This window comes from Pseudopodoces humilis, chromosome 16, assembly GCF_049639895.1.
Source record: "Pseudopodoces humilis isolate 2021_Gansu_Grassland_sample_001 chromosome 16, ASM4963989v1, whole genome shotgun sequence".
Lineage (NCBI taxonomy): Eukaryota > Metazoa > Chordata > Aves > Passeriformes > Paridae > Pseudopodoces > Pseudopodoces humilis.
Window position 1 is genome coordinate 9,080,990 of NC_142215.1, and position 17,966 is coordinate 9,098,955.

The window sequence follows — 17,966 nt, forward strand, 5'->3', positions numbered from 1 at the left end:
AGAGATACCCCACTCTGTTTTGCAGGAAGTGGGGTGGGGGCATCAAGGAGAAGCAGTACTGCAAATCTGCTCCACAAGTGTAATGACACATAAAAGAACAGCAGCAGATGTGGAGAACACACAGATCTGTTCACCTTCACAGCGAAGGAACACTGAACTGTTAGCCCATGCAGTGTCTGACTCGTGAACAGCTGTCACAAAAGGGCACAACTTCTCCTGGGTCTCCTCACCTTCTGAGACAGGAGTGAGGCAGCTGGAACAACTCACATTGCCCTCCAGACAACCTATACATTTATTTTATATTGAGCAAGTCTCCGATTCAGTGGCTATCTCATAAACTAGCCAAATCACCAAGGGTGGAAGCTGCACTGCTGCCACACTGAGCTGGTGTTACCAACCCCATGCTCCTTGAAGCTTACTTGGATGTTTTGGCTCAACAGCTACTCGCACGATCGGGGTAGCTTCAAAGTTGAGAGGTGTAAATGGTGGACAAGCAGGTGATGTCGACAGTGTTGCAGATTTCAGCACAAAATCTTGCAGGCCTCCTATTCCTGGTAGAAATTGGGGGAAAAAAGGGCAAAACAACAAAAGATCACCAACTGTCATATGAAATGAGACAAAAAACATGATCATGAAGTTAGCAAAAGGAGAAATTCTAATTACAAAAGGTGGATTCAAGAACTCCTCACTGTTCATACAAAGTATCTGTTAAGACACTTGTCCATAAACTGAGTTCTTAAGTCTAGTGTGACATTTGATATTTAGTCTCACAGTTCCTGTTGCATTTCCTCAGTATTTTAAAAGGCATGTTTATAGCTCTGGAGAACAGAAAGGACATGAGGACTTTTTTCCCTTCTAATATGTCCAAGCCTTTGTACAGCTCAGATTTAATTCTGGTGGTTTGGATTTAGAAAAATTTAGACTGCACGGGGCCTGCAATGGTCATCTAGTCCAACATCCATGCCAAAGCAGGCTGAGCTTCACAATTAGATCAAGTTGCTCAGGACCTTCTCTACTCAAGGTTTAAACATTTATCACAGTAGAGACTGCACAGCCTCTGCTGGCAACCTCCTCCACAGCATTATTGTGAAGAATGCTTTATTTTTCCTTCTTAACCCCTCATGCCCATTTGGGATTCACTTTTTTTCTAACTCGATTCTTGCAAAAATGAATTCATCCCATTGTAAGTTATTAATTCTCATTCTGTATACATCATAATGCTGATAAATTGAAGAAAAGTGAGATTAAATGGTAGTGATAAGAAAAAATACAGAACAAAATATTAGCTATAAATCTGCAAAATAGCTGCTGTAAATGCATACCGAGTTTTGGCTGGCTGGCACATTTAAGAGAATGTGAAATTATTACGTTCAAATTCCTAAGCAACTGCACATCATTCATAATTTAGTCAAAGCTATTAAAACACTACTAGAAGTGTGTGAATAATAAAGACAACAAATAAAGCTGATATCAATTTATACAATCACTTTTCCTGATGCTCCTTCAATCATAAGCAATGAGCAGTGCAGTTCTAAAGCAGTATAAATTAAATGAGCATGTAACTTGTAATGCTACGAGAAAACTGAAACATTCAGCTCATAATCTATATCTGCTTAAAAATTAAATTCACATTGTAGACTGCAGTGCTTCTTTCTCCTTATTCTCTCCTACATGCCCAAGGAGTTCTTCATCCCCACTCCCCATTATCACCCTAATACTTTTCCAGGCTTTTTTTTTTTTTTTTTTTTTTTTGGCTTAGGTTTCTTTATTATGAGGCCAGAAACAAAGAGGGTCAGCTTCCACCCTATGAGATCATGCAAGAGTTTGAGTTCTGGAGAGCCAGTCTGCTGCAGTTTCATCTGCACAATCAGGCTGCTCCTCCAGCTCTGGAGGCTGGATGCCTGGCCAGCAGAGTAATCCAAAACCCAAAATGTCACTATATAGGAAAACCTGCCTAAAAATATCTGGAAGCAGAACAACACTCAATGGCTTTAAATGCAGGATTGCAGATGCTACAAAGAACATAAATCTGTATAAACTCTGTGTTGCACCTGACCTATGACCAGCATGTATTTCCTCTTTTTCACTTATTCAACATGTGGTTTGAATGAAAAACAAATGCTGGATCATCATCACCACCAGGGACTGAGAAAAGGGATGGGTCCATTTTATTCTGATCTTCTCCAGCTGGTAAAATGAAAATGATTTAGAAAGGGAGGTGAACAGCTTCTTTGCACAGTGTAATGTGAACCAGAGAAATAAAGTTACCAATTCTTACTTCAGACAGACTCACTCTTTCCTTAACACGTTCCTGTACTTTTACTATCATAAAGAAAAATGGAAGCTTTTTGCTCTCCTGTTTCACATTTGAAGGTAAAAATACATGAAATATAAGTATCTGGCACCAGTAATACACTAAAAATAAAAATCTCTGTCAGATCTCATGAAAATCTGTTAGGTTGACAACCTGAGTGTTTTAATTGCTGAAGTGTGTGAGCTAGCATAGAGCAGTGTCCAGCCATGTTGAATCTATTTTATTTAAAAATTATTAGTAACAAATGTTGGAAAAAATCTATAAAGGTTCTTGGATACTCTTTTTGCATCATGTGATTACTAAATAACTGCTAATGTGTTTTCTGAATTTTAGAGGAAGAGGTAACATAACCAATTCCAAAGTACCACATGACATATCAATGGAAAAATTCCTCTAATTATGATGATACATAAATCTTAAACTTAGTTATTGTCCATACCACTGAAATTTGCACATACTACCTAAGATCACAGATCTCAAATGTGTATCAATATGTTACTTTAAAGGTCTTAGGAAAACAACTCCAAAAATTAAGCCTTAATAAAATTCTGTGAGATAAAGGCAAGACTTTCAGAGGTTTGTTCTTTTAAAAGTAGACCAAATAACGGCTCAGGGAGAATTATTACACAGGTGGTGAAACACGAGATTTACAAAGGTTCCTCTTTACTGAGTCCCTTCTCTGACTTGCCCTAGAAGATAAGAATACTAAATCAAGTATATTCCTACCTATATCACCAGATATTAGCATAGGGTAGAAGCTAAATGGTAAAAAGAGATAAGAACATCATGACCGAAATTTTCAAAAGGAGTAGGCGTTGTCAGACAAGCTCAATTTACTTTTCATTTCTATGTCTTGCTGGTAACCACTATACCTTACACAATAATTTTGATACCTTTAAAATATGCTTTTCCAGCTCAATTCAACTATAAAGATCTGAACACATAACAGATCAACTTCAAGGTATATAAAATTAGTTTCTCTTGATGTAGAAAGATTTATGCATTTAATGTTCTTTCAAGTTGCAAAAAAATGAAGCAGACAACACCACCATGCTGAAGTTTTTTAATCAGATAACAGAATAATTTAGTTTGCAATGTGAAAAATCAAACAAAGAAGAATGAAAGCTGTTTAAATTTTAACTTCTGCCACATTGTTACTAGCCTCAGCACATTAGTTCAGTCGATCTTTATCTTCTTTCAGTGATGATATCACCACTTAAGAATCCCGGGCTGCTTTGGAATGGAGACTTGTCAAGCTCTGGACTAACACAGTAAGGAACTAAGTAAAGAAGAAAGCTAATGCTAATCTTCCCACTAAGGTTCTGTCTCCACTGAAATCTATCATTTCTTATCAATGATGCCTCCTTAGCAAGATTAGGACCTTACAGTATGTAAAGCCTCTGGTTTAAATGCTCCATGCACTTCACATATGTATCAGTGAAGACCATACAAGCTCCTACATAACTCATGAGAATTATGTAGGTGTGATGCAAACTTTTGTAAATCCCCACAATCTGAAATCTCAATTTGAGCATGTGCCTGTTGTTTCAAAGGGACTGTACAAACACAGTGACACCTCTATAATTTTCTTTGAGCAGTAATACAAATACTTTTATTATGCCCTGTGAGAGACATTTTAAAATAAATATCTTTAAAAGGTGATTTAAAGAATACGTATGAGAAAATAAATTCACAAATCCACCTTAAAAGTATGATTGGCTCTAGATGTTTCCAGTTCATTCTTGAAGTAAATAGGCTAAAGACCAGCTAAAACAAACAGAAGAACAAACTGTATTTGCCAAATAATATTAAAATAATAAAAAAACCAAGGAAAATGCTTCCATATCAATCATCATTCTTCCTCAAATCTATGCAAAAATTTCTCCTTTTCCCAATATCTAGCTTAAGATTACAAAAGATTATACCATTAGCACGCTGTTACCTATTTGACTAATATTGGTTCACCGTAGCCAGATAAACTTTAAGCATCCACCTCCAGCCTTTCATTACTGTCCCTAATTTAAAAAGAAGAAAAAAAAAAAAAGGTATTTTGTACGGGAAAAGTGGCTTTTGGTAGGATTCAACTCAGTTACAATAGTATGCCTTTTACATTTGAGGAATCTTAAAACGTTTTACTAATCACTGGGATTATATGATTGTAACTGTAGGGACAAGTAGCTACTAAAGCTTAAGAATAACTTGAATAATACATTTCTCACCTCAGATTTTAAACATGTTTCTCTTGAATCTGATGGGCACTGCAAAGAGACATCTGAGGGCAAAATTTGTATTTTTTCTATATTAGAAACTGTTTCTAGAAGTGAAGGGAATGTAAATCAAGACACAGACCACATTCTAGTTGAAATTTCATCAACTTCTTCCACAATACACACCACATGTTAGCACAGATTGCTGGTGAGCCTCCTCATCTCTAATTGTGCACCCTCAATTTTTATTTGTTTCTGAGGCAAGTGAAAGTGCTTGAATGGAAAAGAGAACATTGTAAGGCATGTGCATGGTTTCAGCTGCTCTCAGTTCCAATCATCTTACAGAAAAGTTAATTCAACATTTTCTTTTCCCGCTTTCCCAATTTTTTCTTGAGCTGAATCTCTAAAAATCCTCAGTGTCAGACAGACTGTAGAACCATTTGTCCCAATTTTTCCTGAGTTTCAAAACCACAAGTTCTACCTGCGTATGCACTGGAGATTAACATGAATTCAGTTTCTCAAGACAAAAGTGTTCAGGTGTAATTTTATTATAAAAATTTTACTTTTTGGTTCACAGCAGTTGCAGGGGAAACTGAGCCTAACTTTCTGATCAGATGAGAGTAAACTCAGCCCTATTACCAATAATGCCACGACAAAACTCCCGCCCCCCACGGGGCACAATTTGGTAAGACACTGCATGCAATAAGCACCTTTTGACACAAGGAGCAACTTTTCAAGGAACTGTAAAAAAATCCCCTTTACATTAAACATAACATCTTTAAAATGTTACAGTGAATGGCTTGAGCTCTACCTGCATTCAGTCTTCATGACAAAGCTTACATCAACACCGAGTCTGAAATTTGCTTGCTAAAATACAAATTTACCTTAAAGTAAACAGAATTAAACCAAAATCAGTTAACGTTCCAAATCTCGCTTCTGGATTTACAAACTGTTACAGTCAAGATGAAATATTGATTTTCTTAAGCTGCTTAATGAGACCAATAACTACAGAATATGAAAGTATTTCAAATAATCATGTTTTTCTTACGCTACACAATTATTTCATTTATCATGCCATACTAATTTTTGGAGCTCAAGACTAAAGAAAATGATCCCAATTTTTCAACATTTATATTTAAGCGTCATTTTAGCACAGAAACCTAGGAATTTTGTACTTAGATCTGTAATAGGCCCCATCCATCTTTATGTATTATGAAATCAATGCACTTGTAGTTCCACAGGGGAAAAAAAAAGGAAAAAATCTTTACTCCAATTAAAGCTATTTTAACCATTTAACTGTAAAGCATTCTTAATAAAGGCACTGAGCAGCACCTTTTTTGGTTTCATAAAATGGTCAGTAGCTGTCCCCAGCAGTATATATGTAATATATTTTGCTAAGCTCACACATTAAAATTCCTTTCCACACACCAGCTCAACTTGACATCACTTGAAAGCAGCGATACTGAACGACAGTAAATATGTGGACAGATCTTTGTGCAGTGTGACCACACAGGCACTGAACTCACTTCAGCTACAGCCTGTATGTCAAATTAATGCTTCCATTACTACATGTGGGAAGCATTTAGCGCCACACAAAACTCTGCAAGGGTTTCTGAAACACAAACCAAATTTTAGATTTATAATTACTTTAAATAAATTATTTTAATTTGACCTGACAGCAACACATCTGAATTTACTTATTTTTTTAAAAAAATATTACTACCAGAATTGCAGCACTAGTTCAGAATGGTTGCTGTCCCAAATAAATGGAATTTAGGAATAGTTGTTTCAACATATTTACTTTGATAATCTACAAGTATTTTGAAATGTCGATTTTTTGTTGAGGGTTTTTATTTAGTAACAGTAAATGTGCTTTTATAAATAAACAAATGAAATTTCATGTTGTACTGGAAAAGAGATCAGCTGAATTCTTTTGGAGCATCCTATGCAGGGAGAAATTGCCCAGCAATCTTCTAAGAAAAAAGAAAGTTTTCTAGTCATAGCTTTAACTACACTCTCTGAAAGACTCTGTGTATCTTTCTGTGAAGATCAGAAATGTTTCAGGTGTAGCTCTGGAGGTCTCCCTGCACTGTCCATACGTACTGGCCATCTGCTGCTGGTTCCTACTGGCAAAATGAGAAAACTACAAAACAAAACAAAAACCCCAAACAACAACAATAACAACAACAAAACACTCATCCATCAACAAAACTCAAGAAAACACTGAACTGTTTGGTAAAATACTTTAGACTTAGGCTTGATATGAATATCTAAGTTTGCAAAAGGAACATTTACCAAAAGATCCAAATTTCTTCCCTCAAGCTAGCAGAAGAAAAAGACAAATCTCCAGCACTCATCTAGCAAAGACACATTTGATATTTCTATTCTGGACTTTAAAAAGGAGAGAAAGCTATTTAAAACCTACTTCTCTGGCTAGTTGCATTAGTAAACAGTAAAACAATCCTTTGCAGGACCACCATCAAAACATTAGCTGTGCGCACATACTCAGTTCTGGAAATCTATTAAAAGAGGATCACGTGTTACAGGATCGAGAAGCTGAAGGGTTAATCAAAACAATCACTTCTCGATTTATTTCAATGTTTTTTTCAAATATTTCACCTACATGTAAAGGTACAAATATTCAGAAGGCAGAGGAGAGGGAGGCAGCAGCCTGAGAAGGGAAGCATGCTATCAGTTGTGCTCTATCCAACTGAGCATAAAAACTGTTTAACATTAAAAGAAAGGAGATGGAGGCAAAGCCTTTCTACTTGAAATAGGAAAGTTCAACATTTATTTCTATGTAGACAATGGGAAGACAAACTCACATACGATATTTTACTATTTTTATGAGTAGTGGAGCCAAGATGTAAATGCAAAAAGATCTAAGGTTCATTAGGGTTTTCAGCACAATAGAAAACTTAATTCTTCTAATTTCTTGATCAAATACTTCCTGCAACAGAGCAAAATAACTAATCTCAGCTAATAGATCAATAGCATCAAATGATTTCTTCATAAATAAGACTAGTTACAGCACAGTGTACAAACCTCCCAAAGAGCAAATGCCATTTCAGGCTTTATTCAGTTTTAGTAATGTCTCCTAAAAATGGACAGAATTCACATATATACTGTTTTCTTAAACGGATGATTGTAAAATATAACTAACATCTGTTACTTCCCAGAATCAATTATAAGTGGTGTTAAAATTAATGAGGCCTTCAGGCACTGATCTTGCAAAGAATTAATTTTCATCTGTAGAAGTCTTGGAAGTTTTGTCATGTTTGCTTAGAAAAAGCTACATGAATATATTCCTACAAATTCTGCATTACAAATCCCACGTACATGAGGAATTTAGAATCTACACTAGAAGTGTCAATTACAAAAGACAATGGCAGGTAGCTTAAAAGCTCATTAAATTTTGTCCAAACATGTGCTGATTTATGTTTAGCTGTAGAATCCAAATATATGTGATTTATATTTTATCACTTTAAAAAAGAACATAAGGCGTTTATCATTCAATATATCAGATAAATGCAAATACAGACTAACCAGTTATGAGGATATTCCAGACAGCACAGGAAGAAGCAGCACACTGATTACTAAATGTGTACAACATCCTGTGGGAAATGCTTAAGCCATTGACCATTTATCCTGTTAACTTGTAAGACATGCAAGTAACTAATTAAAATTCAATTTTCCAAGACCTGACTCAATGCCTAATGCTCTATTTTAAAGGCAACCTCCCCACCCCCCCAACACATCTGTCTAGAAGTGATTTATGCCGCCTGACTTGGCTGCCTTGGGAAATATGGCTTTGAGTCTTCCAAAGCACCATGAATAATGGACCGTTTCAGTCTGCATTATGCAGGAGTTGATGTTTACTTTAAATACAGTAATTTTCAAGATGGACAAAGAAGAATATAAAATTTTACTTCAAGCTAAAAGAAATCTTTAAGAAGTTCATTTGTAGTTACACAAGCAATAATATTTTGGGAAATAATTAATCAGAAGGATTCTAACCAAATAAAGCACCTTTCAAATGTCTCAGATTAGGACTATTTGACATAATGGGTGTAAAACAGATGGCATGAAAAGGAACATGGATGTCTTAAATACACTTGTAATATCAGCAGCCTAGGAAGTTACTGATAATGAGTTATTTATCACATGTGCCAGTTCAATAGCTAAACTAATTAAAAAATAAACAGAAAATGCACTCAAATTTTTTTTAAAAAAACCAAGAACTAATAAAATTGCTGCCACATGAAAATCTATTATGGGGCCGTTAATGCTGACCTCAGACTGAAAAGAATTCTTTTTTTTTCACAAAATATAGTGAAATAATGGATTTTAAAAGTCAGCTTCTCTTTAAGTAATACTGTCAGTTTGCCACTGAGTAAACTAAGCATACCAAAATCAAGTATATTTAAGACATAAAAATACCCTAAAAGTTAGGAATGCTGTCTATCCTCCTTATCCCCACAAATCTTTTTCCCTGAAAGGAAAGAAGACTCTAATTTTCACCCTAATTTCTGATTACTTCAGTTAATGTATCATCGAGAGTTATTACTGTAATTTGCAGTCTGCATAATTTTGACTTCCTAAAATATTGCAACATATTAACTTCCATTAGCTCTAGGACAAGAAAAAATGAGGAAAAAGATATATAGATCTAAGGTAGGAGAATTCTTAAGACTAGTACAGAGGACCACATCATTAAACCAGGCTTTAAAGCATTCCTGTTTTAAAATGAAGATATTAAATAGAACTAATCTTGATTTCTCATACCTTGTTGAAAAAAAAACCCAAACCAAACAAAACAACTAATAGGATGTAATTTTATTTACATCACATGAGTCTATATGCACTGAGAACACCCCCAACACGGCTGTCTTCATTTGCTACGAACAGGCACAAGCCTCACACTGACCAAAGATACCTGAGAGGGAGTTTGACGCTGTAACACTTCCACATCTGGAAAACCCTGTGTTCTAATTCCCTTTTTTACAGGAATATCACCAGTCACTGATCAATTCATTTGCATTCAAGGATAAAAGGAAAAGGGACCCTACCCCAACAGGCAGTCTGAGAACACCGTCTCAAATTCAGCTGGGATGATCTACAGCCAGCTGCCCCTAAAAAACCAAACCCTGTCCCCACTTCTGGCTCCCCAGCACCAGCATTTGTCAGATTCTGGGTAAGACAATTCAGGATACAAAATAAACACTAAAACTAATCAAATAAAAAGCAATTTTCCCTCTCACCCAATTTGCATTCCCTTAACTATTAACACATTAAGAGGCTGCTTCTGATGTTTTGTCCGAGAACAGGCAATTTAACATATTAATCCCAGTGAAACCCCAATGGCATGATGACACCAACCAGAACACCAGGTTAAAAAACCAGCATCTCCAAAAACTAGTTGAGAGACCTTTTCCCCCTTTCCCATATACGTAGAGGGCGAGCTAACACCTCTACAGTGTGAAAAAAGTGAACTTGTCTCCATGCTGCACCTCTGTGCCCTCCCAGAGGAGGTTAGGCTGGCTGACATTGTGCTGCCTAAGCAGCAGAGCCCACAGAAGGGGTATCAAGTGTCACCCACAGGCAACAGCAGTGGCTCGGCTGCTGCTTCAAGACAAAGCAAAACCCTAAAACATACACAAAAAAAATATCTCAGCTGCTTTTCTGAACAGAAGTAACGTGGCCATTTGGCACTGCTCTGTATCAGCTTTAAACACTTTGGAAGAGGTCCAGATAGATAAACCTTTTTTACTAAAAATGAGAGGCATTTTTGCTAAAAATGCCTGAGCACTGAAATGACTCTTTTTGGTTGAGAGGCAAGGCTTTCAACACAGTATGTCATACTTCCTGACGGGATTGCGGACACAAAAGCATCTGTTAAAAAATGGAGTATGTTTTTAGTCCCATTTCCAAAGTAAACGCAACTCCTGTAATCACACAGGCTCCTCTCAACAACTTTTAAACATGTTGTCAACTTCCACTAAGTTCACCAGTGAGAGAGAGCAGAGGGTTCAGGTGTAATTAAGTTTCCACAAGTTATGTAAAATCAATGGCTAAGTACTGAAGGGAGACCAAAATTGGTGATCTCACTGAAGAAAGGGCAGGCAAAACACGATCATTTTATATCCCGCCTGGAAGCAGCTGCCTGGTGACCAGCACGCGCAGCCCGGCAGCCAACTGGGACACAAATGCAGCTTGGAGGGGAGCTGAGGATTTTAAGGACATCAGTCCACAGGAATCCAGGCTTTGTTAGTAACACTGCTCGAAGAACTTTCTTTTTGAACATGACAAAACAATTAGTCTTTTGTGCAAAAGCTCCGAAAAATATAACCCTCAGGATTCCACAAGTTTTACATCCCATTTTGAGAGCTTCTCAATCATGTGTGCCTTCAACTGCTTGCTCCTCATCAGCTCCAGCAGGCTAAAAAAGGGGAGAAGGGTATGAATGTCTTTATATAAGTGCCATAAGTGATGGAACAAGAACTACCAGCAGGTTGAATTTTCATCTACAGTAACAGGGTTTACAGCCATGCAACTCACACCACTTGGTGACCTAATACTTCAATATTGTACAAATCTTAACATATGACACTTGGAAAACATCACGTCTTTGGATGAGTATTTGTTGCTCAATATTATGTTTCAGAAATTCAATTAGTCACTGAAACAGACTTGTATCAAAGCTGGCATTTCACTGAAACATAAAATGTCAGTAACAGATAGAGTGACTTATGTCCCATACATTAACTTAAACAAATGTAGAACTTACACACTCAGAGTAGAATTTTCCCACCAGTACATTGTCTTGTCACAGGTCTGGCTACATACATACATACATACAAGACAATAATAGTGCACTTAAACCAATATCAAATGTCTTAGAAAAACTTCCCAACTTCAAATTTATTGGGATGAAATTACCTCTTATTCTGTCCAGAAAATCACAGCTGGGGTCTTTACACTTCCTGCAGTTTTCCTACTGCAATCTCACCGTTTTCACACAGACAGGACCAGAAGCAAAGATTACAATATAAAATTCTCTCCACCAAAATAGGTGAGTTATCTACCAAAACATGCACGCTCAAAGGAAGGCTACCAAACGTAAAACCCCACATAAACCATCAGCTACAGTCCATCACAGTCACAACAGAGGAGCAGCCTTGGAAAATATAACTTTTTATTTCTAAAAATCACTCTTGAATTTTGCCCTTATACATAACAGACCTCATTGAAGGGAATTAGGTAGTAAGCAGCAATAAAGTTTAGAAAAGAACCCAACTTCTTTTAGTCTTAATTAGATGCAAAAAGGTATCTAAATTTGGTTCCAGGCATTAATGACAAAATTTCAAAATACAATCAAGTAAGGTAATCAGGTGTTCTGCATCTTAAGACAAACTCAATGTTAACAGCCCTCCAAACATTATTTCTTGTCTATCTATAACTGGAATTTAAAAATTTTTTATACATAATGTTCTTACCCATTCTGATTCTGAAACATATAAAAACTAGAACTGCTGTATAGGCTTGCTCTTTTCAAACCATACCATTTTGACAATGAAATTACAATAATTTTTACTAGCTAAGTAAAAACTGAGTTGAAACTTACACTGCTTGGTTTGCAAACTGCAGAATACTTCTAGTAAATATCACCTTTTCCAATTATTTCCTAAATCAAAAAGCACTGCAAACAATCTAAACTTTGAGCCTAAGCTATCCAGTGCTGCCCCTTTAACACTGTTGTTTAGCAGTGCTCCACAGTTTGACATCAGTTGATAATCCTAAATATAGCTCTGCCTCAAGTCCCCCCCACAGTTCACAACCCAAAGCCAGCTTCATGACTCACAGCCTGACACAGGCCAAACAACCCTCACAACACTTCTGCAATTTCATCTGAGACATGAAACAACACCAAAATTTTGAGAAAATATTTAGAAAATAAGTCATAAAAACACAGCATTTGTTAACAGTCTCTTGACTTTTTAACCTTCCCGTTTGTTACACGGGATTGTGATTCTCTGTGAATCACGTTCCTTCAGCAGGGTTGTGTGCAAAAATGACTCCAAACTGGTCTTCCCCACTCAGACTCCTGTGCTCTCAGTGCAACCCCTCACTGCTTTTTCTGACCTCCTTGAAGAAGCTTTGGTAACAACAGACAATGGAAGCAAAGGCAGAAACACCCAAAGGAATAAATGAAGGCTTCTGTGGCTAGTTTGAATGTAGAAGTAGAGGCATTTCACAGCCACAGATGGTATTTATTGTAAGGATGCTGTGCATTACAGGCACCAGGGCTACTACACAGTGAGAGGAACACTCCTCCACAGCAGGTGTGAAAGCAGGTATCCAGGTATCCTGTTCCTCTCCCCCTTACACAGAGGCCTGGCTCACATAAGGAAGTGCTCCAGCAGGAATTTAAATCACATTCAAGGAAAATGCCCTCACAGATTAGTGGTTTTGCATAAACAATGCCAGTTAAAAGAAGAGCTTTTTCCTTTGCTTAGGCTGTGGTTAACTAAAATATTGTCATATCGTCTAACTTTATTGACATGGGATAACTAAGGCAATACAAATTAAAAGCAGAGGTAGAGTAACAAATACAGATAGAAAGGTGGAATAGAAAGGGAAAACGAGGTTAATACTAAGATTTGGGCCAGGGAGCTTAGGGGGAAAAAGTGTCACTTTCAGAGCCACGGAGGTCCAGCCTAATTTCTACAGTCCAGCTATTACTCTGAGCAGAAGGCAATTAGTGTAGCCACGGAAGTTAAAGAAACATTCAGAGAGCTCTTTTTCATATAAAACAGTAGCTTTTCTCAGGACAAAGAAAGTGTCAAAAAAAAGAAGCTGAACAAGATGTTTTCATGGCAGTGCCTTTACTGAACATTACACTGCCTCTGAAACCTGTAAATTTCCAAGCTGAGCTAATAAGTAGGAACCATGCTGATTGCAGATTTTTGGCTCTCAGACTACTTAGTGAGATTGATTTAATTTAGAGTCAACATATTTGTAGATTTTCTGCATGAAGGAATGCACATTAAAAACCATAATCCAAAGTTTTCACTACACCAACAGTACTGTGAATCCATATGAGACCTTCACACAAAGTTGAAACAGCAGCACTTTCTGTATTGTATGAAAAACAGTGCCCTCTGGCTTCATATTAAATGGGAGTAAGAAAACAGTTTAAGGATAAAACAAGTTAACTGGTATAGCTGGTTCTTGTAAAGAAACATGGAAAACTGCATGACAATTCTCTAACTACCCTAACTTGTCAAGGAATCATCATAACTCAGATGCCCTGAATACTGAGATATTTGATATAGAAATTAAAATATAATTCTTGTCAGACATGTTGTTGTACATACGTTTCAAGAAACTGAAACTCAGTGAAAAACAGAAAATCACTGTATTTGTTCTTTAGAATTGTTTTGTTCAAATTATAACCATGGGAAAAAGCCTTATTCAATCAAATCCACATAAAGGAGTTTCAATTTTGCAGAACCTTAGAAAAAAAATTATACAGAAACAGAGAAGATTAGATATTGAAGAGAATTGTAAATCTTTTATTGCTAAAAAATGCATATATAGAGAACAGCTTCCTGGTGTACTAAAGCTGAAAAAGGAAAAGATTTAGAAGAAAATGCTCAGATGTGAAAAGTAGCAACAAACTAGATTTAACTAACAAAGCCTAGAAAAACCATGTTTATTTGTCCATCACTTCAGGGCACAGAGAGGATAACAGTTTGAGACAAGTAAACTAATTTCTAGATCCAGGTTTCTCCTCCCCTGCCCCAAGTGTTACACATGGCATACTTCAGCAGTGATAAACACCAGGAATGAGAGTATTTTCTATCATTAATACAATTATTTCAGTTATTTAGGTGTCCTGTTAGAGACTGCAAAGGATAAAGGAGCAGGACTGTATTTGAGACATGGCAAGAGAGAAGCTGTGTTAGCAACAGCAGTGCACACACATGTGAAATACATCTCTATGATACAGAAAACAACGATTATCCACGTGGATAACTTTATGATTTCATGTAATTTTTTACACCCTTCTGTGTCTTTGCAATTGCACACTTGAATAGAAGTCCAGCCTAAATGACACCTATGAGGCAGTATTCCAGTTATAATTGTATTTAATTACCTGCCCCCAACTATACTATGAATTGATACTGACAAATGTCCACATTTCACAACTACCTTTTAGTACATGGACTGACTACCTGTGTAATGAAGCTGCAATTTCATTCATCTGATAGAAACTGAACTTTATCTGCCAAAACCAGATAAAGGAATAGCCAGTTGAAGATGTCAGGATTTGATTCACATATGCCATCACAGTACCGAGAGATGTATTTTCCATAAATAACACTGCAAAACCCCAAATCCTTTTAGAATAGAACTTCTTTTCTGCATTGGTAATTGGACACATTCCTAACAGATGTGATTTATGGTGTCCTTTTCATGTCTGAATGACTATACATGAATTTACATGTAGAAAGGCATGTATTTTCAAACTCATTTGTGCTTAAATTATTTTGCACCTATTTCTGAAATGACACTGAATGTTCTCAGTTTGAATTTTAGAAAACCCATGGTCACATTAAATAAAGGAAATGATCCTTCACAACAGGTTTCTGAAAGTTTGAGTTCTACAGCACCAACTTCTGCAAAGGCAATTCTCTAGCATATTTAGTTCAGAAGGAAGAAAAGCTTAATGCCATTTTGTACAGGGGGATAAAAGGTTTAATTACATAGTCTAAATACAGAGCCTTGTTAAATCACATAATTTGTTTAAATTATCTGATTAATAATCTCTGTTAAAAACTGAGCCTCAAATACTAACTCCTCAACAAAAGCCTGTTTGCTGAATCTCTGGGACATGTACTCTAATGCCCTGATGTCCCAAACTGATGTTTCCCACTCTTGATACAGCATTTCAAAGCTGCACCAACAGGCAGGATTTTCTAAGAAATGGAATGCATTAACTTTGAGTAAAAACCTGAAGTCACTGTGGTTCCTCTATTATAGATCCTCATTTAGTAATGGATACTAAAGTCTCTTTAGAGATTTTCCACTAATCAAGGCAAGTTAGATGGTTTGCCTTAGAACCACAACAGAGGAAAGGAGGGAGCAAACAGCTACACTACAGACACCTACTAAAAAATGCTGACATTCTAGTATTAAAGAGGATACTGGCTTTAAAAAAATACAACACACCAAAGGAAAAAAGCATGCTCCAAGCAATTTTTATGATAAGACTGAGGGGTATAGCATTCAGGCTCTTCAAATGAAAACATGAGGTCATTTCCCCAAATGATCACTGAGGTATCTCAGTGTGCTGTAAAAAATCCCAAATGCAACATTGCAGATGTGAGCTCAGCAAATAATCTCAAAACTTTTCCTTAAGTTTTATCTTACCATATAACATTGATGATATTAACTACTTTAAGAGTATAAGAAAAGAGGCTTATTAGGCAAGTAATAAATATGGGTATTTCTGTAGATAACTGTTCTCCCTTTATTTTTACATGCATTTTCATAGAGGGAGAGACAGAAAATACTACACTGATGCTGACTTAAAGACAGTAAGTGTGAAATACTGGGGGAAATCCCTTTCTTTTCATTTTAAACAGACTTCCAAAATTACACCCATCCAACCACTCACAGAAGATCTGGAGATTTTGGAGATAAGCCAGGTAATATCTGACCTAAACCCACAGTGAGCTACTGAAAGGCTGAATAACACCTGCCCCCCAGGGCAATTGTCCAGGAGTCAATTGTCCACTCTGACACAAGAGGAGTCAGGCCCCTCTAACACTGGCCCTGAATTCTGAACAATGAATAGCAGTGTGCTAATAGGCATTGGACAAATCATGGCCAAGAATCACTTTTTTTTTGCAACAAACACTGGGATGATAAACAGACAACTGCCTGCATCTCAGACCCTGTGCCCACTCTATTTCTAGATGTTTATATTAAGTAGCTGCAGAGCATGTGCTTGCTGCTGTGCTCTGAGCTCCTTCAAGCAGCAGTGCTATGAAATTGTCTTGATTCTTCTTAGTCCCACTGCTGCTCACAGGCACACAAGCAGCAACAACCAACACCGACAAGTCTGGGCAGTTTTCCTCCTGGTATTATTTGGGAAACCTCAAGCATCAGCAAGTGGCTGTCTGCATACAAACCCCAAAGAATCAGGAGTGCTTGCCTCTTATAAGGGAAATTATATAGAAACCTAATTTCCATTCACACAAAAGCTCCGTTTTTAGAGATTATAAAAACTGAAAGTTGCTATAAAACTGACATGGAATGTTTCATTGCATTCTCCCCTTTCCTCAAAAATGTAATCATTTGCATTTTTTTGACATAATAATCCAGCAGGGGTCAAGAGCAAATTTACAGGCATTGTTGGGTAGATGAAAGCATTATGACTTCAGCTTAAATAGTCTTATACAGTTCAAATTTTTAAATATGATTTTAAATCCCCTTGTGTTTTAGTGGCAAAACTAAACACATTTGTAAGACCTCATAATCAACTCCTGACAATTAGAGCAGAGAACATTCCAGAAGTACTAGAAAATTTAGAAGTGTTTTTCTTCAGAAAGGATTACTACACTTACAATTTCCTTTTATAGTCTTAATAAGGTTTAGTTAGAAAAACAGAAAAAATACAGATACTCATAAAGCAATTTAAATTCTCAAAAAAAAAGCTCAACCAAAAAGACTCACCAAAAAAACACAAAAACAAAATGTGCTTTATAAGGAAACTAGTAGTATTATTATTAACATGCAAAATATCCTTCCTAAAAACTTTAGCTGAGTTAATAAAGACACATTGTAAAGACATAATAGAGACACAGTGCTAGAACTCTAAGACATTGCATATTTTTTCTTCTCAAGTGATATCTTGATATTAATTAGAAAACATAATGAATCACTTATTTCTTTTGCGATAAAGTTTGTCACGTCAAAGCCCCCAAAATAAACCACATGAAATGGTATGGCAAACAGGGAAAAGGAAACTCAGCAGATCATCAGCAAAATACACTTCTAATTTCATTTGGTGCTAGTTCATTAGCTGTGCACTATGTCATGTTATGCTGCCCTCTAAGCAATACAAATTTCTCAGCCTGCCTTGTTAGAAGCACACACAGCAAAGAGCAGGAACAGCAAAGGCACTCAATTCACTATGGCAAAAATAGAGTTAAAGAAAATGGTTTCAGTTTCCAGCTCTGAAAGAGGCCAAACAACAGATTAACTATTACGTCTTTAGCTCAAAGAAAGGACTTGAACATACTCAATTTTTTCAACAATTTAACTATTAATAAAACGTTAACTGGGTAAGAAAAGAATATAAATACTATGGTGTCAGGTAAATGCAACAGTCCAGGGAGATTAAATATCATTCAACAATAAAATACATTCAATTA

General features: G+C 36.5%; 1 protein-coding gene across 1 annotated transcript in view; it reads right to left on the reverse strand.

Moving 5' to 3' along the window:
- The window catches only part of EFL1 (elongation factor like GTPase 1), a 63,880-nt gene that overhangs the window by 19,854 nt on the left and 26,060 nt on the right, over window positions 1–17,966 (reverse strand). Inside the window, exon 16 of the mRNA XM_005521550.3 lies at window positions 420–551. Within this exon, the coding sequence (XP_005521607.2) occupies window positions 420–551 (132 nt within the window). The remainder of the gene's footprint in view (window positions 1–419; window positions 552–17,966) is intronic.